The sequence below is a fragment of the Lethenteron reissneri genome, chromosome 34 (assembly GCF_015708825.2).
Source record: "Lethenteron reissneri isolate LAM-NWPU_2019-01 chromosome 34, ASM1570882v1, whole genome shotgun sequence".
NCBI lineage: Eukaryota > Metazoa > Chordata > Hyperoartia > Petromyzontiformes > Petromyzontidae > Lethenteron > Lethenteron reissneri.
Window position 1 is genome coordinate 7,519,596 of NC_083812.1, and position 27,467 is coordinate 7,547,062.

The 27,467-nt window shown below is 42.3% G+C and overlaps 1 protein-coding gene across 1 annotated transcript; it reads right to left on the reverse strand.

Annotated features, from left to right (window-relative positions):
• Window positions 1-154: 154 nt before the first annotated feature.
• ABCG2 (ATP binding cassette subfamily G member 2 (JR blood group)) lies at window positions 155-26,634 on the reverse strand. The gene is made up of 16 exons (XM_061565210.1): window positions 26,462-26,634; window positions 18,492-18,703; window positions 15,395-15,454; window positions 14,258-14,372; window positions 13,241-13,393; window positions 12,232-12,389; window positions 11,724-11,875; window positions 11,061-11,198; window positions 9,069-9,322; window positions 8,417-8,499; window positions 7,761-7,850; window positions 6,379-6,503; window positions 5,905-6,059; window positions 5,512-5,601; window positions 4,512-4,612; window positions 155-3,586 (listed from the first exon to the last, which is right to left on the reverse strand). The coding sequence occupies exons 2-16, from the start codon at window positions 18,677-18,679 to the stop codon at window positions 3,439-3,441; spliced, it is 2,010 nt and encodes a 669-aa protein (XP_061421194.1). The 5' UTR covers window positions 18,680-18,703; window positions 26,462-26,634; the 3' UTR covers window positions 155-3,438.
• Between the last annotated feature and the right edge of the window lie 833 nt (window positions 26,635-27,467).

Here is a 27,467-nt window from a genome sequence, read left to right on the forward strand (position 1 = left end):
TACTGTCAAGGGAAAGTGCATGGAGTAATTTGCTCAAAGTCACATTTCCCACGTCGCATTTATAATTTTTCTTCCCCACATTGAGATGTGGCTTCAAATGGAGATGCTTTAAAATGTAACATCTTATTAAAACATCAAGCATAAGGAAACTACAATTGGTTAAATGTTTATTGAATGAATACTTTGAATACTTATCAGGCATTTTGATGCGCAGTATGGCTTAAATCACAACCCAGTGCTAATTTTCAAAAGAGCAACCTCAACTTGTGATATCAAATTACCACCACTCCATTATTGGTATCACAAGGGCTGTGATATCCCTTCAAGTTAGGGAGACAATGTAACTTCGAAACTCAGTATACAAATGTATCAAAACAATTTTCATTAACCCGTGAATTAAGAAAAATCTTTCAAAATAACATTTCCGTCTAACCCTGCCATGTATTTTAGTGATATGGCGCTTAAATTAAATGTGATCCCTTGAGAACGCTGGCATAACTCACAGGAAACACCAGCAAGGACCTAAACAATATACATTTAGGCCTCGTAAGGAAAAAAAAGTACACTTGGCTCAGACCACAAGGTTACGCATAAAACAACCAAACAGCTTCTGCGATCACAGCATGCGGAAAACTGAAAATGTGCACGAACAAAGTTAACGGCAAACACCACCCAGTGCATCAACAGCAGACAATTGCTACTGTACGAGATCGGTGTGCAACGGGAGAAATATAAAGCTCACAATAACGCATGGAGCGCTGGCCCCTATTGCTAAAGACCGTTACCATCAGTGCCTTGCTCATGACTGCCTTGCAATACCGCATGCAGTCTTGCCAGTGAGGGCACTTCTCATGCAGTGAAATTATCACTGCTCTTGGCCCACATGGCTCTAAATCCTACAAAGTCTCCATTTCGAGCCTCATTTGGATTAGCTACAATAGCAACAAACATTTTCTTTTTATAATGTAGAGGCAATGGCTTGTACATTCCACAATATCCATTAGACCCTGAAGTGTGCAATTAAACGTTCATGTGAAATACACATTGACCCCACCAGTTAGTTTTTAATGCCCAACTACGCTACGTTTACTTAATAAAATGCAAGGTAAAGGTGCATCATCCCTTCAAATGATTGCTCACGACACGATTGGCAGCAGGACCTCCACGAGAGGATATTTGGCCTACTCATCCACACTGGCCATATATCTTGCCTGCACTTTTCCCTACCACAAACGAAAAGCCGATCCATTAGCTATGGCGTTCCCATTTTATACCACTGGGTGGACAGAGGCGGAATGACTTAAGAAACTTGCCAATTGTTTCAAACTGTCATGCCAGGAGGTCGAACCGGTGACTTCTGGATTGCAAGTCCAGTGTGCTCACCATCCCTTAATAGAAATACACCCACACAATTATATTTCATCAGTATTGAACATGTTTCATGTTGGGTTGCAATAACTTTTATATGTTTTACATAATTACCAAATGAAAAAAATAATGGGCTACAACAATACTTTTCTTCATAATTTCCAAAGTAATTTTTTTCAACCTATTTTACAACCAATTATTGAAAAAGGCACGAACACAGGTTGATAGAAAAATCTAAAATCAGGCAGTCATTATTATTTAACCTCCTGTGATGCATACTGCTTTGTCAAATGGGCTGTGCGGGTGTAAGGCAATTCCAATTACAAACTTAACAAAATTGTTGACAAATAGCTGTAATCTGACATTTCTATATCAGTGTCAGCAGTTCTAATTTCAACAATGCAGTATGCTTTAATTCAAAGTCCACATGATATTAGTGTTATGTTAACACTTACATCTAAGGATATGACAAAATATTTGCAGTGACGCTAAACCATGAACCTGCAAAAGATTATTAACATTCGATGAAACCAAAGAATATTTTGTATTTGCAAGTTATATTCTATTTACACAATTACCGTGCATTTATGTTCTAAATTCTACATAAAAGGGGCATGATACACTTCTTGAACGAGTGGACATTTTCTTACAATGTCACAATTCAAGGACAATAACAAACATGAATCTTGGTATTTTACATACGAGTATAAATTCTGTAAAATAAATTCAGACCTTTTGTCAAGGCACTACTGGAATAATGCCTCTCAAGGTCTCGTTGGTCATGAGAATTGTGACCACACTTAACCACGCTGGTCAGTTCAGGTTGGTGGTAGGGCACCCAGGACCGTGCGAGATATACCGTAATTCCCTACGGACATCTGCTGTGGCCAGAAATCGAATGCCTCTCGCCAGATACTGAGCACGGCGCAAACCGCTGCGACAATGCTCAACCCAATTTCACATATAAAAAGGTTGATATAAATAATAATAGCGCATTTCACATTAAGTTAGTTCCCCATTGTGGCACTACTGGTTTTTATCGATTTGTTCAAATCACCTGGAAAAATAGGGTACAGATAAACACATTCATCAGTACTGCATTTGGCAACTTCCATCTCAATCGAGTAGGGGGGGGCGACCCCTCCAGCAATGAAAAATGATAGGAGTTGTTAGTAAGGACTTGTCCCTTGCTTTTTATTTGACGCGTGTGCGTGATGGCGCAGCCATCGATCGAGGGTCGAATTCGAACCGCGTTGTGTGATCGGCATGGCGCTCGCTGAAGGTGAATGCCTTCAGGGAAGTCGTGTACTGTATACGCAACTGCGCACAATTCTGAGTCACTTATAACTGCTTTGCCGTTACTTATTGCCAATTATGGACTCAGACTATTGTCCTATCATCTCATAGAGTCCCTGGCACATAATAATATGCTACACAGTGGCAGTGGGGGTCGCAAAATTCCGATTTTTTACTAATAAACCCCAATGATCTGATCGAAATTAGAGATTTCGATCGGATCATTGGGGGGGCACGTGCCACCCCACCGCCCACTGGCTCTACCAGTGGTTCAAGACAACATGGCAAGTTCATACTTTGGTGTCAAGGAGCCAGAGATTCAAGACATAAAAAGGTTGCCACACAAATTATTTTAAATAAATACAAATAACAAAAGATGGATAAGCTGGTAGGCTACTCTGTTTCGTCAATAGGGGAACTAAAAAGTCCAAGTTTGTTGCGTCCGAGTTGTGATGAAATCAAGATAAATGCTGCGGTGTTAATATAATCGAGACCAAACAGAGACCAAAGGTTCGCCACCTCATCTGATTGTCTTAATGACATAGATGTTTCTTATAAATGAGCCATATACAATATCACAATATAATATGGAACTATATTACAACAAAAATGCATTTTAACACTGCTTTGAAAACACAATGGCTATTTTTTGTAAGACATAGGGTATATATCTGTAGCCGAGGAATAACAACAGCCGATTCAAAATACCAAGACCCATGACGGCTGGACATAAAAAGGTATGTCAGAGTTGCTGTTTTTTCTGCCAAGGAGAGCTTATGTCAGTTTCTTCATGAAGCGCAGCTTCAAGTAGGTGATGGCGAGAAAGATGATGGTCATGCAGCCCAGCGCCACAAGGTTCTCCCACAGGGCCCAGTCATTTGTGCCAATTCCCTGCCGGCAAAGGTAATCCTCACCGGTACAGCTGTAATAGAGAAACAGAAATGAATTAAACCCCTCATGCAGACAGCCAGCAAACAGGCAGAACTACCTTTGAATTGTTATGGAATATCTAATAAATACTATTATCATGGAAGAAAAATCATACATATGCATGGATTCTCTAATGCTTTCCAATATGCATTTAACCTCGGATCTTTTTAATTTGCGATATGAATGCCACCAAATGAAATTACGTTATCAAAATGGAGGCATGCACATGACGTGTGATGTCATCAAATTGACAGAGAAGGGATACCCATTAATCGCTGGTTTTTATCTCCAAGTTTTGGATAGCCCTTTGATAAATTTGCCCCGTTTTCTGTAGGGTAAGCCCCAAATAGCATTACAACTTTATACTAAAAGATTGTTTAGACTGCACCATGTTTACGAGTTATCATGACTCCCCCTGCTAAAGACAGACTTACTGCGAGAACATTTTCAGTGCGCTAACCAATGCGCCACCGCTCCACCCTGTAGACCATGGGTGGGGAATGTCCGGCCCGCGGGCTGTATTAGGCCCGCAAAATAATTTGGTCTGCCCTGCCAAGGCAACCGCACAACTCGAAATTCAATAAATCTAGGTGCTTTTTTCATAGCAACATAAATTTAATTTTGTATGGCCCACGAATAATGTTATAAATATCCAAATGGCCCTTGGCAGAAAAAAGGTTCCCCACCCCTGCTGTAGACGATCAACATCTCTATCGAAATTATTTATTTCAAAATGTTAAAAATAGGTCACTTTTTTCAACTGTCTAAGAATATGATGTAGAAGTAGACAACATAGTATAACAACATGTAAAATGAGGGTCTAATTACGACAGCATGTACATGTAAAATTGTAGATAAATTAATGGAAAACAGCAGTTCCGTTTTCAGCCTCAGCAGGAGCAGCAGCAAGGCCTTACATGGCTCCAGTGTTCGCAGATGTGGAGTTACAAGTGAAGGACGCGGAGGTGTAGTTGCTACCACAAAACATCAGGCCCCGAAACTCGTTCACTTGCAGTCCCTGCAGGCCACAATGAATACATATTGAAATACATTTCAAGAGATACTGGTCTATCATTTACAGTGAAGTGATATTTCCTCTCAACATTATCATGTAAATTACAAACACAAATTCTCTTCGTTTTTGGGGGGCTCAAAGAACATAGAACCCCAGTAGTTTTGCCCCTTCCCCTTACTCTCGTCAGGCCTACATACAGAACAAAACCTTTCTAAACTGCAGTGTATCACAGTTGTTTTCTTGAGACTGCCTTTACATTTAATCTCTCCAAAAGTGGTCTTTCAATTAAGTACACTGCTTTTCACTTTTGCACCTTACAGTTAAAATTCCAGTTATTTTCTGGTCCTTGTAAAGGAAAGCTACAGAGTAGTGCATATTGGCATAAATCAGTTAAATCAGTTCGTAATAGATACTGGTTGCAGCCAAAGATCTACTCTCTGGAATGTCATCAGAGTTTAAGACCATAGCATAATTACAGTCACTGGCATGATTAGTCATGTTATAACCAGGGCCCCATGCAGTAAGTGACTCGTTAAATAGCCTCAGTTTTACCACATGGATAATTGTATTCATTATAAACATGGTTAAATCTTGACTTAAAGCTTTCGTGACTGCAGGAATTCATATTCTTTGGGTCTTTCGGTAAAGTCACGTAGATAGGTTCTTTTTTGTTATTTTCTTTGAACCTATCTACGTGAATTTACCAAAAAAGACCCAAAGAATATAAACATGGTTCTATAAAATACGAAAATGTTTACATTGCAGGACAGCATAAAATGACTTTATATATGCCAGTTCTTGCTCTACGGGCTTGAAAGTATTTAAAACCATGGACTTTAAAAATTGTAATGTATTGAAATTAAGTCTGGCTTGAGACAAAATTGAGGGCCGCACACACTTACAGTGAGTCCATATCTAGGGATGCTGAAGTACTTTAGCCAGTTGAGCCAGCCCATGACGCTTGGCAAGTTCACCAGCAGACCTGAGAAAATCTAACCGAAAAAAGCAACACATCTCAGTTCACCATGAAGCAACAGGTTTACTTGTCCCAATGACGAGTTTTCTAAAGCCTAGAATTGTGTACGAGCTATAGTTTTTCATATAAAGGTGGCACAATGGTAGAAAGAGCATGAAGACACTGTAACGTATATGATTGATAGAAGTAGCAACAGCAGTAGGAAAGTTAATGAATGCCCAAGGACGGGGGAGGCAAACAAATCTATATGCACACTCGTAAAACGTTACTTAGAAACAAGAACATAAAATGTGGATCGCTCGCTCACGAGCTTGCTTACAATCATGAAGACAAAGCAGATGGTGATGAGGAGGTTTGCTACGGCCACTACGCTCTGCCCAGCACTGATGGCCAGGGCCATGGAGGTGGCGGTGTAAGCCACGAGCACCACCGTAAGCATGAAGATGAAGAATTGCCCAGCAGTTGCCTGAAAACCTGTCCCCGGGAACAAAATAGTATGAGACCTCCGAATGACCACTCTCATCACGAGTATCAACATTTATTACGTATGCCATGCTTCTCATGCATAAGTAATAAAAAAAGCAGTATAGACAATAGACTACAGGGGTAACGGATTGCTAGGGGTTGATAGCACTCGTGGGAGGGGGAGGGTGCACTACAAACGGTAAATTAAGAACCACTGCTATAGTTTCAAAATGCATTTAACACAATCGTATTTCACCTTGAGCAATTTATAAGTGGTGAGTATCTGTGCGGTGCAATAAAATAACATGTCAGAAATTGTTTGACTTGCCGATCATCCAGTAGGTCACGATGGAAAAGACGGCTGCAGGCAATGTCCGCATAGGTATGAGGTCAGACATGACTTTGGCCAGAAAGTAGGCAGACACTCGGTAGTAGCCACTGATGTACTCATGTCTGTGGACACATGGCAATGGACATGAAGAAACATGTGCTAATCAACACTTCCAGCAATGTAGTGTTGTTGCTTTACTCTTTTCACATATTTGTGCCAATTAAGCAATGTTTGTGCCAATTAGGACTATGTATATTAGTGATGAGAATAGTCCGTGAAAATCTGAATTAGTGCTGTAACATACTTACATGCAAACAACAATACATTGGGGGGAAAGGTAAGGTAGCTACATATCTACAGTGATGAACAATTGGTGAATGAGAAGCAATGTCCTATTATATTCAGAATATGATTTCAATGCATATTGGGGACAACTAAAAGCATGTTGATCGCTTAAAGCTGTCAATTCATCAACAGCCATGGTCCATCCACTGCTGGATGAAGGCCTCTCCATGTCATCGTCATCTCACAATTTGCACACAAGCTGATCTCATCATTCCATATCCATGCAGGTTGTCCTCTCGACCACGTTATTTTTTTTGGCGTCATTCCATCATCATTATCGACCATCGACCGCCGACCTTCCTAGTGATGCATCCTGCCCAAGCTCGCTTGCTTTCCTTAACAGTCAATAGGCCGTCTTCAATTTGGATTTCTTTCCCGATCCATGTGTGTTTCAATCTCCGAGTACACTACCATGCAAGCGCCTTTCTTACTTTGCATGCTTTTTAAATCTTTATATTAAGTTCGCTTGCTTGCTTGCGTGCTTGCTTGCGACCAGTGCAAATCTTTCGGTCGTTTTTTAACCCACTTCCCGGGATCCAATCGAGCTGACATTTTGCACACAGACTCGTTGTGCGAGACAATTAATGTTCGTGAAAAAAAATTTCCACAATTTTACACTGTTTAGGAAAAACAAATTAAATATTTAATTACCAATTGCTTAATACTGGCAGACAATTATCTGACCCATAGGTGGCAGCCATCTCAAGCCAGAGGATGAGAGGACTCTAGCCGCCACGCATATAAAGGATTTAGAGTGAAAAACTTTGTTTTTTACGGGTTAATTTTTTAGATCTTGTTCCATTTTGTCGGTCTATCTTTTTGACATCATGGCGTGGAATATCCCCAGATTGAAGACGTACAGTTTTCCAAAAGCACTCCACCCTGCTCTCATTCACCACTTTATCTCATCATTTGGACCACAGTCCAGTTTCAATAACTGTCCCTGGCAAACACACATCCAGCCGTTTACCAGTTAGATCCCGAGGACAACTATTTATTTTTGTTTAGCAGGATGATCATTGCGCTGAACTTACGTGAATATCTTTTTCTCCCGAATGAAGAGCTCAATTGCCGATACGCTGGAGAAGCACTGGTTCGTGGTGATAAAAAAGAGAGATCCAACCCTGAGAGAGGACAATTTGAACATACAATGATGACACATTTTCATGGCATAGGCTCTTTGCACATTCCAAGTGAAGCTGGATGGTGGTGATACATGCCTGTAATCCAGCACTGTGAAGGCGAGGGTTGGTGGACTGCACAAATGTTACGAAACTCCCTTCCCGTAGGCATCAAGGTGTCATACCCTGGCTCACCAGGAAGCGGCGGTAGACCAAGTGTTCCAACTAATCTCCATTTGGTCCATCAAGGGACAGTGTCGCCTCTCGCGCACATGAGTTTCCCCTTGTTGCTGCGATTTCCACGCCCATGTATAAACACTCATTCATTTGCTGAAAACACCTTCATAGATATGATGTACTGTGGAGTTTGGCCAATTGTTGGCACCAGCTCACTGCCTGGCTAGCCTTTTAGGCTTGCCTGTGGTTCCTCGTGCCTCTGAGTAATTATCTCCCTTACGAGAGCAAGAAAAAACTGTGCGCGCTCTAAGTAGTTAATTATTATTGTAATAAAACACTCTTTGCTCATTACTGAAATACACTCAATATACATAAAGTGGTGTGCTCAATACCTGTTCTGGATGCCACTTGGATCTAGTTTAGCACCAAAGAATATGGCTCCAACAATCAGGCCCAAAACCAAAGTGACCACCAGCTGTGAGTCCATGCAAATAAAGAGGAAAAAGAAACATCACTAAATTATACAATGACACAGCAAACGAGGTGTGACAAGTAAAATCTAACCCTTTGTTTAAAAAATGCACCTGACAATAAAAGCTGTTAAGGAGGAGGATTACATTTAACAACAAGTTGGAGAAAATCATGCAAATGCATGATTTTATGTAATGAATTCCCATAAATGCTTTTCTACAGAATTATGTAATTAACAGAATAGACACCAACGGTGGATGTTACCACAAAATGCGTGTGCATATTTGCAAAAAGGAATTTTTTGCTGTTGGTTGCGTCTCTCAATTTTGGGCAATGACTTGATCAACTTGTCCAGTTTTTAATAATGTAATGTCCCCGATTGTAAACATACATTCATGCTAAAGTTTATTTCGTATTGGAGTTATAGCACCCTGCATCCCTGTTACAGCGGACAGAGCTAATGCATACAGACTTTCAACTTTAGTTGGAAAGCCATGAAAAGGGACACGAATAAAATCCTCACATAACACCTTGCCAATTTTATGTTCTACGTGGCCACACGAAAAGTTGAACCTGTGCAATGGAGACTTGTGGGTTCCTCGAAAGGTTGGTCACAGAGCGCTTGGTGACCCAGTAGAGCTGGTAGAAAAAGGAGGTGGCGTAGGTGATTCTCTGTGTTTTAATGCTGGTCGAAGCCTTGGAGCCCACGGACGCGAGGATCTTGCGCAACTCCTCATCGCTGGCCTTGAAAACGTCAGAGTTGTGGTACGACTCCTGCAGCTGCTCTGCAATAGTCCTGTGCTCCCCCTGCTTGACCTCTTCCTCGTCTGTGGCACAGAGGGGTGCACAAGAGACATGCACATTGGAGAGATATAAAACTTGATTTAAAGCTTTCGTGACTGCAGGAATGACTCTTTGGTTCTTTCGGTAAAGTCATGTAGAAAGAAAATAACTTAAATAATAGAATACGATGTTTCGATTGCAACACAAGCAATCGTCATCAGGTAAGAATGAATGAGAAAACAAACCTAGTAAACTTAAAAATAGAATGCAATACAACACAGAGAGTCGGCTAACACAACAGTCAACACCCTACCTGGTTGATAACGTTCTTCCAGAGATTGCTAAATATGAGAGAGACACAAAACACAGACACGGAGATACACAGACACGCAAGCAGAGATAGGCAACACAGAGACACACAGAGCGAGAGACACCGGTTCGATCTCCCCAGAGTGGCTTTTGAAACAATGGTACAAGATTCTTAAATTCCTCCACAACTGACCACCCAGCAGCAGAAATGGGTACACCAGATTTATCCCGTCGGCAGGGCATGTGTGGTGGGGTTAAGTGTGGGTACTCCTACCTCTTTTGAGATGTCTGGGCAGCGTGGAAGAATGGACCAAAATTCACACTAAAGTGGCTTCCTCGGGCTCCCTCTAGTGGAGACCCTTCCATTAGCAGCAGCAAGCAATTTCAGGGCTACAACTGTAACTATACGTATTGCATGTGAATTTAAATTAATTTGACTTGTGTGCACCAAAAAGTGACACACTTCAGTGAATTCACAGAATCAGATAAACCAATACTTCACATATCAACAAGTCCTGTGAAACAGAATTTGCTGCGATTGAACAATGGAAAATGTACGACGCATTAAAGGTCAGTTGCTTGGGAACAATCTCCAGTAATCTTTGTGTATAGCCACAACAGGTGTTTGTACCTTTAAAGCACCGAAAACAGTGCTTTGTAAAAAAGATATATATGCAGTTCACACCCATTTAAAGTACAAAATACATGCTTCTGAGTAATTCAAAGCAGCCCCTGAGCTGGGTTCACATTTGAGTAGAAAGACATTCATTTTTGAAGAGGCCTTTAATACAGCATAATGTTGATCCATGAAAAAGTAATGTGGATTAAAAAAGTCAGTACATCATTAAAACACACTTTTAAAATGTTTACAGAAAACCCATGATACTGTGAGGTCTTCACAAAGTTCAGGGTTCTTCTTTCAACAAGGGACATGTGGCTCAAGTTGGCCAAAACCAAAACAGCTTTTGCAATGGGAGATGACAGCAAACAAATTCAATTAAATTCACTATGAGATCAGTAACTACCCATCCTGGGTGTCTTGTATGGAATGTTATTGAAGGTACCATGGAAAAGTGACATTATATAGCACGTTTCTGTAATTCCAGATTTATCATATATCAATTAATTTACTTTAAGTATTATTTAATAGAAACTAATATGATAGCGTTAATGGTACCATCCTTTGTAAGTGTAACTATACCTGCCCAATCTAACAAGTGATTTAAAAAAAGCAGTACATTGACATTAATAACCTCTCATATTTTCAGTACAAAAACACACCTAAACTTCTGCAATTTCTGACTGTGATAAGTTATATATTCGGTGTTCACGAATGTTGGTTGTTAAGTGATTATATTATTTGTGCAGGATACAGCACAATAACTGGTTTGTCCTTTCTGGCATCCCATGTAGAAAAAGGTACCCCCACGCTGTTAGGAGAAATGCAAAAGTGCACGTAAAATGCATTTGCACCATTTGGAGAGAGATCGATTTCTTCCTCGCCGCTATCGTCGCACTTTTCATTTCTCATGGCTGCAACGGCGGTCGAGTCTCCGTTTATGATGTCCAAGAAGAAGTCCGCGGGATTATTGTACGGCTCGCACTCGTAGCCTGCGAGCATGAGCGTGCGCATTACAACGCCCAACACAAACACACGACACATCGGCTGGGCAAACATTGGACATGAATAGCATCTAAAAGACGTAAACTTTGACTAAAGACATTGACAGTTATGTATACACGCACACACATACACAATGCTATATTGCACTTGCCTTGCTTACTACATGATTGTCATTTATAATGTTCAGAAATGTTTATGTTCCAAGTAAAACATATATTTTTACGGCTTTCAATAAAATGCGTAATCTGACAGGGTCTAAAAACTGCCGATTGATTAGTAGTTCGATTTGTAAAATTGTTATTAGTTTAATCCAAACGCGGTCTTTAAACTTGAGTTAAGAAATGCTCAACCCAGAAAACAGCACAAGTGGCTGAATTACGAGTGGCTGCGAAATCTTAGGTGTCAGATGCAGTGTAACTTAACAATTCCTTTATTTAATACCAGGCAACTTGATGTAGTTTTCCATGAAAAGAAACCGACCTTGATTTTGCATGGCACTACGGCTCACTCACCAAGATTCTGGAAGTAGCTGAGAGCGGTCTTGGCAGGGCCGTGGTACACCAGGCTGCCACTGGCCAGCAGTGTCAGACTGTCAAAAAGCTTGAAGATGGAGTAGCGTGGCTGATGGATGGAGAAGATGATGGTCCGACCCTTCCGTGACATTCTGCATTCATTCAAATAACCCAACACGCATGCACACCAAAAAATATAATTCCAACCAGATCTTAAAGCATAAATCCTCAACAAGAGTACATAGAGAGGCAGCTCACATCTTAATGAATCAGTCGATCATCATAATTTTGGCGATTTGTCCCGTTGTTGATAATCGAGACCGTGGCAGGTACTCATACGAAAAAAATCAGATGAAATGAGACGAGTTTTTTAAATCATTAATTCAGGATGTGAGCCAATGCCATATTCTGATCAAGCCTTTCTGATTAACTCCAAAAGACGAATAAGACCCATATGAAATGTGGATTGGCCGATAATGAAACGCCGTTAGGGCTGCTGCACACACACCGCTTGAGCAGCAGGAGAACGGCGTTGGCTGTGCTGGCGTCAAGCCCAGTGGTCGGTTCATCCAGGAACAGCACTGACGGGTCGTTGATGAGCTCCATGCCAATGTTCGTGCGCTTCCTTTCACCACCGGACACGCCGCGGATCAGCTCAGTGCCCACCTGCGCAATCCAGCAGCATACGCAGGATGAAAGCAGCGACTCCTAATTCTCGTTTTGTATCACGCAATGGTCGATCGGCATTTTGTGTGCGATGGGGTAATCATAATCTCTATCAGAATCATGATTTCGACTGGAGGAATCCGATGAGCTATGATATCCAGTAGGGGCGGGTCAGCAAGTTACAACAACGAACAATAGAAAAAATGATGGGAGTGCAAAATAGAGAAATGTAAGTAAGTTACTATAAATAAAAAAGTGTACAAGTACAAATTGCGTAAGTATATACATTCCTGTCGATTTGTCAACACCAAATGCAAGCTTGGGCAAGGCAGAAAAACAATGGATATAATCTCATTTTGGATGAGCAGGACATATCCAAATATGTCTTCTTCTGCACACATCAACCATAAAAACGTTGGCAAACGTCATCATCCCTAAATTCTTGTTTAGTACCATATCTGAACACGGCTATATTGTACGTTTTTCCTTATTACACATTTTTGAAACATAACTGAAATTCGTGCCGGAAGCAGGGAAAAATGTATGATTCTCATGTCCTTTTAAATTGTAGCTTTTTATATTAACATATAATAATTTATATTACACACTGTCTATACAATGGAAATCACTCTAAACACGAATGTCCTTTCAGTAAGTGACTGGCAAGGTAAATCGCTTTTGCGCTGGCAGTCTCACCCACAAACACCACCAAACGCACCGTTTAATAGTCACAGCAACATAAAACGAAATCCACTGAGTCTTCCACTCAAAAAGCAAGGGATCCAACTCGGGATGGCCCTATTGATCAACAAGAGCAAGACATTACTGCTGCATTCACACGCCACGTTTACCTTGGAGTCGGCACACTTGGTGAGGCCCAACTCTTGGATGATCTGGTTCACTCGCTCCTTCTTCTCTTGCTGGCTGATTGACTGCGGCAGTCGTAGAGCAGCGGAGAACTGAAAGTTCTCCCGAACGGTCAGTGTACCCATCACCACGTCATCCTAAAGGAGGATCCAACGGATTTGTCAGCACTCAACTGCACCGCAATGACGATTCAGGTTGGAGGGGCCATTACAAAACTCCAGTTCCGAGAGCCATGGCTACAATATGAAACTTCAATGACTTCCGGTTCTTAAAACATGGCCATACTTCACGTATCACATTGCGAGAAATGAAGACGGCTGGTGGCCCAGAGGAATGACGGCGAGGCAGGGATAGGAGGGAGCGTGCCACCGCGGAAATTGAGAAATAACATTAATGTGTGGAGGTGGTGGACAGACTGATGGGGGATAGTCACAGATTGGGGAGGTCTTCAATGAGGAGGGGAATGATCCTGGTTGATGTTGACAAATTCATACGGCAACCATAATCTATTATATGTGTACATGGTTATTTGTAGGCCCAGGGAATTTTTACGAAATTTTTAAGAAATTTACTTAATAATTAAATGTATGGAGGTTTTAAACATTTTTATACGTTGTTAAACGTGTTCAAAAGATTTGGTTTCACCAGTGCAATACATAAAGTATATACCTTCCAGCTTTCAATTAACACGTATATTTGTTATGCTTTACAAATAGCCGATTTAATATATGTTTAACTACATTTTGGGTGCAACCAAGTTCATCTGTACGAATGTTAGCAGACGGCCCACTCTACATCGTGACATTAAACCTTCGAGACATTAAACAACACAGATGCAAACTAAAAGTTGTGGAAAATGTATGACTAAGGATGGGTGTGGAGAGGAAACGTGTGGCCGCTTCAGCAGTTGGGGACTTCCACTGAACTTGGTGGTTTCGTTAAAAATAAATAAACCAATGGGTTTGTCTTTGTTAACACTGGGTTCGTAAAAACACACCGACCTGCACGACATATCCAGAGACGCATTTGAAGTTAGGCGGCTGTGGAGCCCCATCCACAAGAACAATGCCCTCCAGTCCATTGGGGTCCTTCCTGGCAGCCAAGACATCTAGAAGCCTGGAAACGGCAGCAATCCACCCCATCAAATCAGGGGACCGCAAGATTCTCAGTGCTAAAAGGACTTCCCACCATTATCCTCACAAGAGGTCAACATCACAGACAAGTGCATCAGATGTGCTTCTGCAGCTGTCTGGAATGCTCTTCCTTCCGATATTAGGAAGTTACTGGAGCTATGCACTTTTAATTCAAGATAGAAAACTAATTTCTTTACAACAAATGTTTTTCTTTAGTTTCTTATCCTCCCTCTGCACCTCCGATTAGCACGGGTGGCTACGTACGGTGCGAAAGAAGTGAAACCTCGTACAACTCGAAAGTGTTAGCGCTGCCAAAAGGGATATTGATATAATAACCTCAAAGGAAAAACATTTAAAATCAGCATTTTCTTTACTTGTGAAAGTACAAATGTTATTTGAGAAATTTTCAAGAAACAAACTTTGATAAACATTTTTCTCAGAAAGGCTTGTCTTAAGCATACATATCGACAAATAGCTGCAAAAAAATGGCAGGAGCATAGCCTTGTGAGTTTTTTTAATACTCCAGTGTGAAAATGCATCCAGTCACATTTACAAATTATGAATTGTCATTCAGACTTAAATAATCGACCTTTCGAACTGAAACACTGCCTATGCCCTCGTTTTATATGACCAAAGATTAGGACAAAAATGGAAATGGTGATGCGGGAAGGTCCCCGATATCTGGGCAAGTTGGCATGGAATGACCCTGTTGTTGTCAGCATGTGACATCCCACTCCTGGGCCAAGGCCTCCTCCATTCCTTCTTTTCCTTAGGCGTGCCTGTCCAGCCGTGGCCTCTGGCTGTGTGTGCATCAACATCCCTTTGTTTATTTACATTGAAATTTGTTTTTTCACTTCAAATAAGGGGTGGTGAATCTGAAACTGAGAAAAACCGATCTGGCTGACCCTAGCAGAGCTGGAAAGACCCAACAATGATTGACATGAGCATGGTATGGGTGAAACACACAATGTGAAGTAATTAAATGTGCAAAGGGACCAAACTTACGAGGACTTTCCACCACCTGTTGGCCCAAGAATGGCATTCATACCAGGCTTCATGATCCCACTGGAAAAAAGCAAACATGCCCTGTTACTACTGCACATGCTCTCTTCAAATGGCCCGTTTGTATTTACTATAGCCTCATTGATAGACATGTGTTTTGGAAAGTACACGATTATTCCATTCCGAGACGAAATATAATGTTGACACATTATGCATTATGTACAACATGGATATGGCAAAAATCTTTAAGCAAAAGGCCAAAATGCATGATCATCAATGTTGGGAGAGTATATTCTCATTGTTTTTTTCTAAAATATTTAAAAAAGTGACTTAAAAAAATTAGCAAACATTGGACCCTTTTCACAATTGTGATTATGCATTTTAATTTAATTTCAGGTCCTTTCCAGATTCGGCTGAGTAACAACAAATATCATATGTTAAATACATGACGACTGCCAAAAGTAAAAAAAAATGCATCATAACAAAAGGAGCATTGTATTGACAGTTAAATGACAATTTTTACTTAATTCTACACAAGTTATCCCACGAGTAAGGCTTACACTTATGGTGTTGCCTAGCTTGAGATGTATTTATTAAAATAAAACGTAATGTCCATAATAGAGTAGGAATAAACAAGAGGATTTTTAAATCAAATATTAAGTGCTGTTATCTACAACTATCATAAGTAAAACATCTTCTTCATAAATGGTGTTTTATGGTAAAATACATAGGTTTTTTAAGCCAATATCAAGATTCATTTTAGATTTTTGGGTTAGGCCATGTAATCATCTGGCCGAACATTTCTGTTCTAAGACCCCTCCACCACCTGACATGTCACGTGTATAAGCATTGAACGGTGCCAATGATTATTGTTAGCTCTACAGCAAGTTGAATAATAATCTCACATCCAAATTAAACTTACCGAGGAGCTGAAATAATAATATATTGGCATGCTAAACACTTGTACACATTGTGACATATCATTTGTTTGGACATAGTCGGGTGGTGAAGGAAATATCGCAACAGAACATTTGCCAGATGATTAAAAGTCAATTATTCATCATTAATCATCATTGTAAGTGTCTTATTCATTATGGCAATGATTATTTATTAATATATATTTTAAATCAGGATAAACTTGAGATTGACATCTTATTTATCAGGGAATCCTGGCAAGATGGCAGGAGTGAGGATCTATAGACACATGTGGAACATTTCGATTTAAAGCTTTCGTGACTGCAGGGATTCATCTTCTTGGTTTTTTCTGGTAAAGTTATGTAGGGAAGTAATAAAATAATAAAAATAAACCATTATAAAATAATTCTCACGACGTTTCGGCCACAACGCAAGCAGCCGTCCTCAGGTGAAGAATGAAACACCACCAAGCTTGGAGCGTATATTTAATCTGGGTTGGAGGGGAAAGAAGAGCGCCTTGACATAATGATTTACATCAAGCGAAATTTAGCATATCTATATAAAAAATTTGTTGCATATTTATAAATATGCTAAATTCCTCTTGATATGCAAATTCTTTTGTCAAGGCGCTCTTCTTCCCCCTCCAACCCAGCTTAAATATACGCTCCAAGCTTGGTGGTGTTGCATTCTTCACCTGAGGACGTCTGCTTGCGTTGTGGCCGAAACATCGTGAGAATAATTTTATAATGGTTTATTTTTATTATTTTATTATTTCCCTTCTACGTGACTTTACCGAAAGAACCAAGAAGACATGTGGAACACATCCTGAGAATGTTACCGTCTCAACTTTATGTTGAACTAGATTCTACCAACTTAGTTGCTGTGGTGAAATTGGAATGACCATGGAAAATGCTTATTTGCAATTTTGGAGGTGGCACAACAGTCCTACAATTTTGCAGTCACAAGCTCTTAATTGCTGTGAAGAGAAGCAATAGAAAACTTAATTAAGTAATCTGGGGCCAAGTCATTTAATGCCTTGCAGGCAAATAACTGCATTCAAACAAAATCTTGACTTAAAGCTTTCGTGACTGCAGGGATTCATATTCGCTTGTGTTGTGATCGCTTGTGTTGTGATCAAAACGTCAGAGTTTTGTTATTTTTTGTTATTTTCCTTCAACCTATCTACGTGACTTTACCGAAAGACCCAAAGAATATGAATTCAAATTGGCAACGTGGCTTGATTGTTGGCAAGTTGTATACACATTCTATTTGCTTAGAGGGCACACAATCACACCTAATATAAGGCTGTAAACCACATTACAAGATAAACATCTTGAGACTGTCACGTGCAGGTTTTGGCTTTTTTCCTAGGTTTGAATATGCCAACGGATCTAGTTTACCAATGTGACTGGCCATAGTTAGACAAGTTTGCAATCGTACATTCAAGCTTTTTAAAACTTAAAACTTTTATAGAGTGCATCCATCAATGTTTGTGGGAACTGTAAATGTTTTTCATCATTATCATCACCTTCAACATCACCGTCATCTCCCATTACAATCAGTTCTGTTAAAGAATTACGAGGTGACATTCGTCATATTGTTGCCGCAAAATGAGATACAGCAAAACCTTGGATTGCGAGTAACTTAGTCTGCGAGTGTTATGCAAGACGAGCAAATTTTTTAAATAAATATTAATTTGATAAACGAGCAAGGTCTTGCAATACGAGTAGTACGTGTATATGCTTTGTCTGCCGAGCTTCACGTGATCACAACTGATATACGAGTGCTTTGATATACGAGTGCTTTGGATTACAAACACGTTTCCGGAACGAATTATGCTCGCAATCCAAGGTTTACTGGATATGGAAGTTGCTCTCCAAGCTGCGTTGTGGACCCGATAACCCAAGTTCGATTGCTGGATACGGATAACAGAATAGGTTCTTCACCCATACTCCCCAAACCCTCAAATTCACCAACCCACAAAACCATGACTGATATGGTGCAGTGAGGCCTTCATCCATTGGTGGATTGAAAATGACTGGAATATATTTACTTACATGCAAAGAGATTCAGTGTTCACTAAAACGGAGATTACATAATTGTAAATTTAACTGACGAACATTGGTACACCAATGTAAAACGATTATCATCACGTACAACGATAAAACACAGTAAATCAGCTCACTTTACATTCTTGAGGATCTCCTTGACGGTGACCTTGCGGCGGCAGGGCAGGCCGCTTTTTTGCTTCACCGAGTAGTTGATGTTGTGAAAGGTCAAGATGGAGCCTTGCAGGAAGCGCTGGGAAGTGCGCGTTGAGATCGAGCGCTTGATGACATTGTCCAGGTCAGGCTCCATGTTCACGGTTTCCATTAGTGGCCTCGCCTTGTCGCTCCTCTGCGTGACAAACATCGGTTCCACCACAGCACTCTGAGCGTGTCCCTTCCCAGGCTTGCCATTCTCCTCTAGCATGATTCATTGTTAATGGGAGAATAATTGTTTGGAATGGTTACAACTCCTTGGTATGATGTGTTTTGAGATTTATTACTGCACAGATGTTCAAGTTAATGCTTTATAGCTCTCTGATATTTTTGGGTTGTACCACATGTTTGGGCGGTATTTCTGACGTTTTGCTCCAATTAATTGAAATCATGGACTGAAGAAGCTCCTAGCACGTTGAGCGAATGTTAAGATATCATGCAAGACAACAAGCAGGTACAAGAGGAAAACACATCGAAGGACTTTTCTAAAATAAATTTTTATGATTTGGCTTATTAATGATACCAATCTCAATCAAGGGAATGCAACCAATTTCGAATTCCCACTCATTGATGGGTTTTTCTAATTGGCCCATCATAGGCCTCCGGTGTTCCACAGACCATACAATGTGTAAATAATCCCATACAATGTTTAATGTGGGTGTGTGGATTTCACATGGAGCAGTGCTTTTTTGAGCAATTTCAAGCCCTGCAATAGCATAATTATTGATATTGGTTAAGTTGTATAAATGCAATTTTCCCCATGAGAGGCAAACGTTAAACAGAGACACCAATGCTTGAACATGTAATTCAGCAGTATGAAAAAAGTGTTTTACGTTCAGGGTTACAGACAGCAGTTCACCTATAAATTGTACACAATGGGAAGCGAGATGGTATAATTCCAAAAGTGTATAAATGTACGATGTGTGCCCTCTTGGGGAATGCATTATACAGGTAGTCCCCGAGTTACGACGATCCGACTAACGATATTTCGATCTTACGATGGCGATAGCAATACGACAAAATTGCCATCAACAACCTAACATCGTTCAGGTATGCAAACGACGGACAGAATCTTGGCGAGTACAGTACAATATGATACGTTACGATACGGTCAATGCATGTACGATACGTAGCTTTAGCGATTTCATTTAAAGGTTACCACGATACGATACGTTCAATGCATGTTAAAAGTTAGTATAGCAGATAGGATTGTTTCCTGAAAAAACTTTCTATTAAATTGCAGTTCCTATAGGTAGGCTAGGAATTTACCTTGTTTTCTTTTACTTTACATTTTACTGTGCAATACAGTATTGTAATTAATAAATACATACAGTATATAGTTTATACAGTACGGTACTGTAAATTGCTCTGTTTTGCTAAATTATCACCATTCTTTAAGACTCCTGGGTAGGCTAGGCCATCTTCGACTTACGATACTTTCGACTTACGATGGGGTCGTCGTAACGCATCTCCATCGTAAGTCGGGGACTACCTGGACCTAATTTGTAGCCCTTTGTCAATCAACTGTGGAACAAAAGCCTCACAAGTGATGCCGGTCATGGTTGTTGTTGTTTCATCACACTTCACCGTACTGGTCAGTGTGTGATGATAAATGGGGGATGGTCAGGTTAAGATTTCACTTGCCAATTCATGTTAGCCATGGCCAGGTTAATAAGCACAATATGCAAGGCACTGCACCATTACTCCATCCCTGTCATGCATTGTGTGAGAGCGTTAACGTGCATTTGTAACATTTAATTGATAATAAAGCTTAAGTATTTGGCAATGGGGAAACATGAGCAGATTTAAGCTCTCCAGCAATGAAGATTAGGTCTGAAAAAAAATCAGGTAAGTTTCCACTTGGCAGGTGTGTCAGCCGATTTAGTTTCAGAGCCAAAGCTCCTTAAAACATTACACTGCAATTACAGACCCGACTACAATTCCAGCTCAGCTATGGCCTTTGAGAAAAACATGAGATGATATGTAATCTGCAATATGCATCACGTGAAATATTGCATCCGACGTGAACACAGAATGCCCTCGTGACCATCCACACAATTATCCCTCGTGACGTAAACCACGTATTAACACAATGGCTCCTAAAACACATCGGTGGCTGGCAATCGTGAGCAATGCCTAGCATTGCCTAACAAATAATACAATATTAAATATACTATATACGGTATATATATGTATATGCAATACCAGATTACATTTTTTAAGAGCAATCCAATAATTTATAATGTTACCAGGATTGCACTGGCAGAACAAGTGCATGGTGAATAAAGTAACAAAACTGTTACTCGCTAAAGCTAAATATAGACGTAATAAAATGGTGTTAGGAAATTGGACAAAATAAACAAAGGAATGAAATATATGAAGAAAACATTAACTGTATTTATCTGTCAGAGGGACTTCATTTGAAGGTCACAGCAGAATATGTATAGCCACAGTTATTAAAGGGAAATTGGATAAAAAATTACAACATTAGCAGCAGATATGAGCAAGTTAGACTGCTTTTGAAATGCTGGACCTGATAATAAAAAGGCCAACAAACCCTCTAAAGGAAAGTTTTTTAAGATTACCAGCTGCAACATATTGAGCCAAACATGGAAATTGACAAATAAAATTTAACAAATGTTCTAGAAGGTGTAAAAAAAACACATGGGAGCTGCACGTTTCGAATTACTCTGGCAGAAAGAGGAACACCCCTATTTGAGAATGTAGGCAGATTCATATTTTTTTACTTTTAATAAGAGGAAGAAGGCTTGGGAAATGCATGTCCCGATGAGAAATGATGGCTGGCGGTTGAGACTAAGGATGGAGTAGCAGCCTAGGGAAGGAATGCACTCTACATGATGTCCACCGAGAAGATGCAGCAACGAAATCAGCTCGCGTGGAAGTGCTAGGATGAATTATAACTTAGTAAAACCGCGAGATTATGGCGGTTTGGGAAAGCCTTCATCCAGCAGTTGATCTATTATGGCTGGTGATGATGACTTTCGAAACAACTACACTCACATGACATATCAGCTGTCAGTGATTTGTTGAAGGCAGCCAAGACTGGTTTCGCTCGACAGTTTGGCAGGAAACATGTTGATACTCTGTCACTAAAACTAGTGGTATAACAATGTATCAGTTACTTAACATTTACTCCTTAAGCTCGTGATACGTGCATCATGTAATGTGTGTGGTGTGTGAGAACTGACGTTGTTCAATTCGTCTGTAGTTTAGCACTGCAGTTTTTGAGAGCAGGGAAACTTAGAATGCTGGGGCAAATAAAGAAGTAAAAGGCACTTGACATAAATTAATTCAAATGTATTTGTTTTCAGCGATGTTCAACTTTCATTAAGTATCAATTCCACCTCCCAATCGTCATTGGCTATTATTTCATCAGCAGCTGTGCCATCCTATAGAACTGTAGGTGCATTTTAAATTGCTCACAGCAATTCCATACAATTCTCTTTGATATAGCACTCTTTTTGCAGAGTGTACCAGAGCACACTTGATACAGCTATCGTGCTGTGACGGTTCCACCTGAAGACGGAAGCTTGTGTTGCCTCCGAAACGTCGTGATTTTATTTTATTTTAATTTAACTTTTATTAATTTTAAATTTTTACCTACGTGACTTTACCGAAAAAACCTAAGAATATGAATCCTTGCAGTCACGAAAGCTTCAAATCTAGAATGTACCAGAGCACTTTACAAAAAAAAACTCTATACACTATTGGCCCATCAATAAACTCAAATTAATCTAACTAAAAAATAGAAAATATTATATTTAAAGATTCCATTGTGCCAGAATCCTGATACAACTTGTAACAGAGTTCCAGAGCCAGGCATCATTCTAAATAAATAATGCCCTTGCCCATCCTGGTTTTCAGAAGACTTCCAGGAACTACTCAGAGTTCAGACTTTCACTGATCTCAAGGTGCGACTTGGAGCATAACAAACCACAGAGTTCCTGGAAATATAAAGACAGCAGACCACAAAAGGCCTCATAGATAGGTAGAATAATTTTTACATCCATCCCTGGTTTTAAAAAGGAATCCAGTGCAGCGATTTAAGAACAATGAGTGAGAGTTAACAATTAAACCCAAATTAAATCATGACTAGTCCACAGATGCCCAGCACCTACAGGAGAAAGTAAAGAGTAAAAAACCATAACTAAAACCGCAACATGCCTGGCCAACACCTGTGTTTTCACCCAGGCAAGGTCCCTCCTCGTGCACTCTTGCAAACCGAGTGTCCCATCCATCTCCAGGGATTATCCAGGAAAGTTTGTTTAAAAAAAAACCCGTGAAGCAGGATAAACGTTCAAACAGTCCACAAGTTACATTTTTTTTATTTATTTTATAGAAAAACACCTTTGTAGAATCTGAGATGTGCTTATCTTCACAAGCCTTAATGAGCCAATCTTCTCCATTAAGATGCTAATTCGGTGATTGTTAAAGAATGTCAACCTCTGGGCAATATGTGACACGTGAAGGGGGAAGTGGAGGCGGCTGACTGACCAGTTTTGGATACAATGGCAAAGATTCGGGCATCAATGCAACTTCCATCGGATTACAAAATAATTGTATGCATTCTACACTTCGTTCCCATGTGCAGGCAGCTGTGCTCTTGTGTATACAGTGCCTGGATGTGTATCAGTATGCATGCATTTATGAATGCGTGTTATGTATGTAGAACTTCTTTCACACCGTGCTAATCTGAGGTGCAGGGGAAGGACAACACGCATATGCGTGTCGGTGAGTTTGTATCCGTGTACACCCATGAGCCTACGTGTGCATATACCCATGTACTCATACGTAACCACGTGAACATATGCGTCTGTGCGTGCCCATGCGTGTGCATTACAATTTAGATAATTATTTTAGAACGTCGTAATGTGACTGCATCCCAGGACGATGTACATTCAACATTTCATTTACGGAACCGGGATTTGGACGGGCGAGGGAAACCAGTCCCTTGGGGGAACGGAGTAAAACTACGGTGGGAATTGCGGAATGCGCGATCTCGCACGGACCAAAAGGTCGCCTCGAGGGCTGAGATAATGCATCGATTTGCAGAAGCAACGAGTTCCCAGAGGGGAGTAGAGTGAGATGAGAGGGCAGAAGTAGGATGAGGGGGGGGTGTCATGAATAAGAGCTTCATAGCTCATCGGATTCCTCCAGTCTAAATAAAGATTTTGATTCTGTATGGAGGGGGGGGGGGGTAGAGTGAAATGAAGAGGAGAGGTAGGAGAGGTGCCTTAAGGGGAGCACTGCGAGAAAAGACGGGAGGTAGTGAGGACAGGGTGTGGAGAGGAGTCGAGAGAGATGAGAAGGAGGGGAGGGTTGGAGAGTGTGCAGAGCTGAGTGAGATTAGAAGGGAGATTTTGAGGAGTGTGCGGAGGGGAATCGAGTGACAGAGGGCATTGCTGCCCAGGGACTCAAGTGGGTCTCGGTTGGCTCCTGTGTAGAGAGAGGGGGAGGGGGGTAAACCTGAGCCAAATAAGTAACATTTAAAAATACTTGTTTAAAAACACGCTTTAATGAAATGTACCCTACTATTAATGGCAGAACTCCACGACTCCAGGATTTGCTCCCGAGGCTTGCCATAACGTAAGGAACCGTGGTGATTTACAGCCAACGTGAGTTGAGCGTGGACAATTAGAGCCAAGCCGAAACATAACATAAAAATGATGGTTTACAAATATTTTTTATAATTTTTATTTATTATAGAATATAGTATTGTCATCAGTATGACATAAGTATACCATATTTGCAGTCGCTACCACATTGGGAAGTGGGTTAAAATTGAGTTACAAGATTTGAGGATACAACAACAGACAAGAGTGAGTTAAATAAAAGCGTCTAATAATAATAATGTCAGTCCATGCCGAATGAGCAAGCTACTCATTGGCCATGTCGTGTGCTCGAATTCACACATCACACACATCGAGGTGGAGTGACTTGCATAATAATCCCACTGGGATTTTTGCACATAGCGTTGCTTTTTCTGCAATTTTTTGCCATCTTTTCTTGGATTTTCTGTTTGCACATAGTCACATAGTCACTTTAAGATGTTTTCTTGTTCATGTTTTTGTTTGCTGCGGTTGCACCCGATTCAAGAGCCGAATGGCTCACAGGGCTTTACCAAATCAATGAAACTGAAAACTGAAAAACTGAGTGGCGGTGCAGTCGCTGTCACTCAAGAGCCCCGGTTAACTTGAGTGAGCAGTGACATCCGAATCGGTCTTTTGAGGTCACTCTCAACCAAACCGGCAAGTATGGCCAAGCAAATACCCCCCTCCGTTGACTGCCATGTATCGATGAATGCAACATCAACTAATCGCATGCGCACAGTCACATACAATAACCGGGGTAATTGTAACAAAGACAGAGATTTCCCATGTGCAGCCTGAACAGACTGTCTGGGACAAGTGCCGAACGCGAGTGGCATGCACCACCCCCGGCCGCCTTTGTCTCTCCCCCCCCCCACCACCACCCACAGTGGCGATGTTTACCACACACCGCTGCAGCAGCTACTCGTTTGGAGGCCGAGTCGACCTAGGGGAGGACCGGCGGCGACGCGAGACATCACCACCGTCATGCGGAGCCTCAACTATGCGATAATTCATCACTTCCAGGGTACTGTACCAGTGGCGTGTGTGTTGTGTGTTATGTGTGTGGTGTGTGTGTGTTGTGCGTGTTGTGTGGTGTGTGTTGTTGTGTGTGTGTGTTGTGTGTGTGTTGTGTGTGTTGTGTGTGTGTTGTGTGTGTTGTGTGTGTGTGTGTGGTGTGTGTGTGTAGTGTGTGTGTGTAGTGTGTCTCTCTCTCTCTCTGTGTGTGTGTAGTGTGTGTGGTGTGTCTGTGTGTTGTGTGTGTGGTGTGTGTGTGTGTTGTGTGTGTGTGTGGTGGTGTGTGTAGTGTGTCTCTCTCTCTGTGTGTGTGTAGTGTGTGTGGTGTGTCTGTGTGTGTTGTGTGTGTGGTGTGTCTCTGTGTGCGTAGGTGTGTAGTGTAGGTGTGTGGTGTGTGTGTGTGGAGTGTGTCTCTGTGTGTAGTGTGTGGTGTGTAGTGTGTCTCTCTCTGTGTGTGTGTAGTGTGTCTCTGTGTGTGTGTGGTGTGTGTGTGGTGTGTGTAGTGTGTGTGTAGTGTGTGTGTCTGTGTGTGTGGTGTGTGTGTGGTGTGTGTAGTGTGTGTGTGGTGTGTGTGTAGTGTCTGTGTGTAGTGTCTGTGTGTAGTGTCTGTGTGTAGTGTCTGTGTGTAGTGTATCTCTGTGTGTGTCTAGTATGTGTCTCTGTGTATGTAGTATGTGTGTAGTCTGTGTGTGTAGTGTGTGTAGTGTGTCTGTGTGTAGTGTGTGTGACTGTGGGTGTATAGTGTGTCTGTGTGTAGTGTGTGTAATGTATCTGTGTGTAGTGTCTCTCTGTGTGTGTGTAGTATCTCTGTGTGTGTGTAGTGTGTGTGACTGTGTGTGCAGTGTGTGTGTAGTGTGTCTGTGTGTGTAGTGTCTGTGTGTAGTGTGTGTGTAGTGTCTCTGTGTGTGTGTAGTATCTGTGTGTGTGTAGTATCTGTGTGTGTGTGTGTATCTCTCTGTGTGTGTGTACACCACATCTCTGTGTGTGTGTACACCACATCTGAACATCGCGATGCGGGCCTTGTAACGCCGCTCCTGCGCCGTGAGGACATCAAACAACGTCGCGATTTGTTATTTTTACATTTTGTTCTTGTTATTGCTAACTTTGCCGTGAGCCACGCATTGCAACTCCACCCCCCACCCCGCATAACCAATCCCCATACATATTTTCAAATGCTGTTGCTAATTTAAAAAAACAAAGCATCTCGACACGGCAACGTCACAATATCAACCGCGATGCAAACGAATGTCAGCAGCTGTATTACTCACGTCGCTGCTGCTGCTGCTGCCAAACTTAGTCTTGCTCCTTGTAATTAACGCCGCCGCCGCCTCCCGCTTTGTTGAGCGAGCTAAGCCGACACGAGCTGCCGCAGAGAGCGCCCGAGCGTCTCGCCGACCCGTCCCCACGCGCCTGGGGGTCGTGGGGGAGCTGCTGCCGCCGCCGCCGCCTCCTCGGGGTTTTTTATATTCCGAGCGCCACGGCGCCGCCTCGCACGCGACACCCCCACCCACCCCCTCATCCCCCGCACCCCTCCCCCCGATCCCCCCCATCCCCCCCCACACCCCTCCCCCCAACCCCCTCATCCCCCGCACCCCTCCCCCCATTCCCAGCACTCCCTCCCCCCCATCCCCCGCACTCCCTCCCCCTCGCACGCGACCCCCTCGCACGCGACTCCCCCCCTCATCCCCCGCACCCCTCCCCCCCATCCCCCCGCACTCCCTCCCCCCCATCCCCCGCACTCCCTCCCCCTCGCACGCATCCCCCTCGCACGCGACAACCCCTCCCCTCATCCCCCGCACCCCTCCCCCCCATCCCCCGCACTCCCTCCCCCCATCTCCCGCACTCTTTCCCCCCATCCCCCGCACTCCCGCCCCCGCACTCCCTCCCCCGCGCACTCCCTCACCCCCGCACTACATCCCCCTCGCACGCGACCCCCCCCCTTCCCCCGCACCCCTCCCCCCCATCCCCCGCACTCCCTCCCCCCCATCCCCCGCACCCCTCCCTCCCATCCCCCGCACCCCTCCCTCCCCATCCCCCCGCACCCCTCCCCCCCGCACTCCCTCCCCCCCGCACTCCCTCCTCCCCCATCCTCCGCATCCCCCGCACCCCTCCCCCGCACCCCCTCCCCCCCATCCTCCGCATCCTTCGCATCCCCCGCACCCACCACCCCCGCACACCCCCCTCCCCCTCCCCATACATTGCCACCCCTCCCCGTCTCGCGCGAGACTACGTTCCCCACTCCCCATTCCGCCCCCCTCCCACCGCCTTCTCATC

What these genes read in the sequence shown, in the direction of transcription:
- ABCG2 (XM_061565210.1), bottom strand. Translation starts at nt 18,679, where the DNA reads ATGGAAACCGTGAACATGGAGCCTGACCTGGACAATGTCATCAAGCGC. An exon ending in GTTCTCCTGCTGCTCAAGCG is followed by an intron (nt 11,876 to 12,231) that starts GTGTGTGTGCAG and finishes GAATGAATGCAG; the next exon opens with AATGTCACGGAAGGGTCGGA. An exon ending in TCTGCTTTGTCTTCATGATT is followed by an intron (nt 5,602 to 5,904) that starts GTAAGCAAGCTC and finishes TTTTTCGGTTAG; the next exon opens with ATTTTCTCAGGTCTGCTGGT.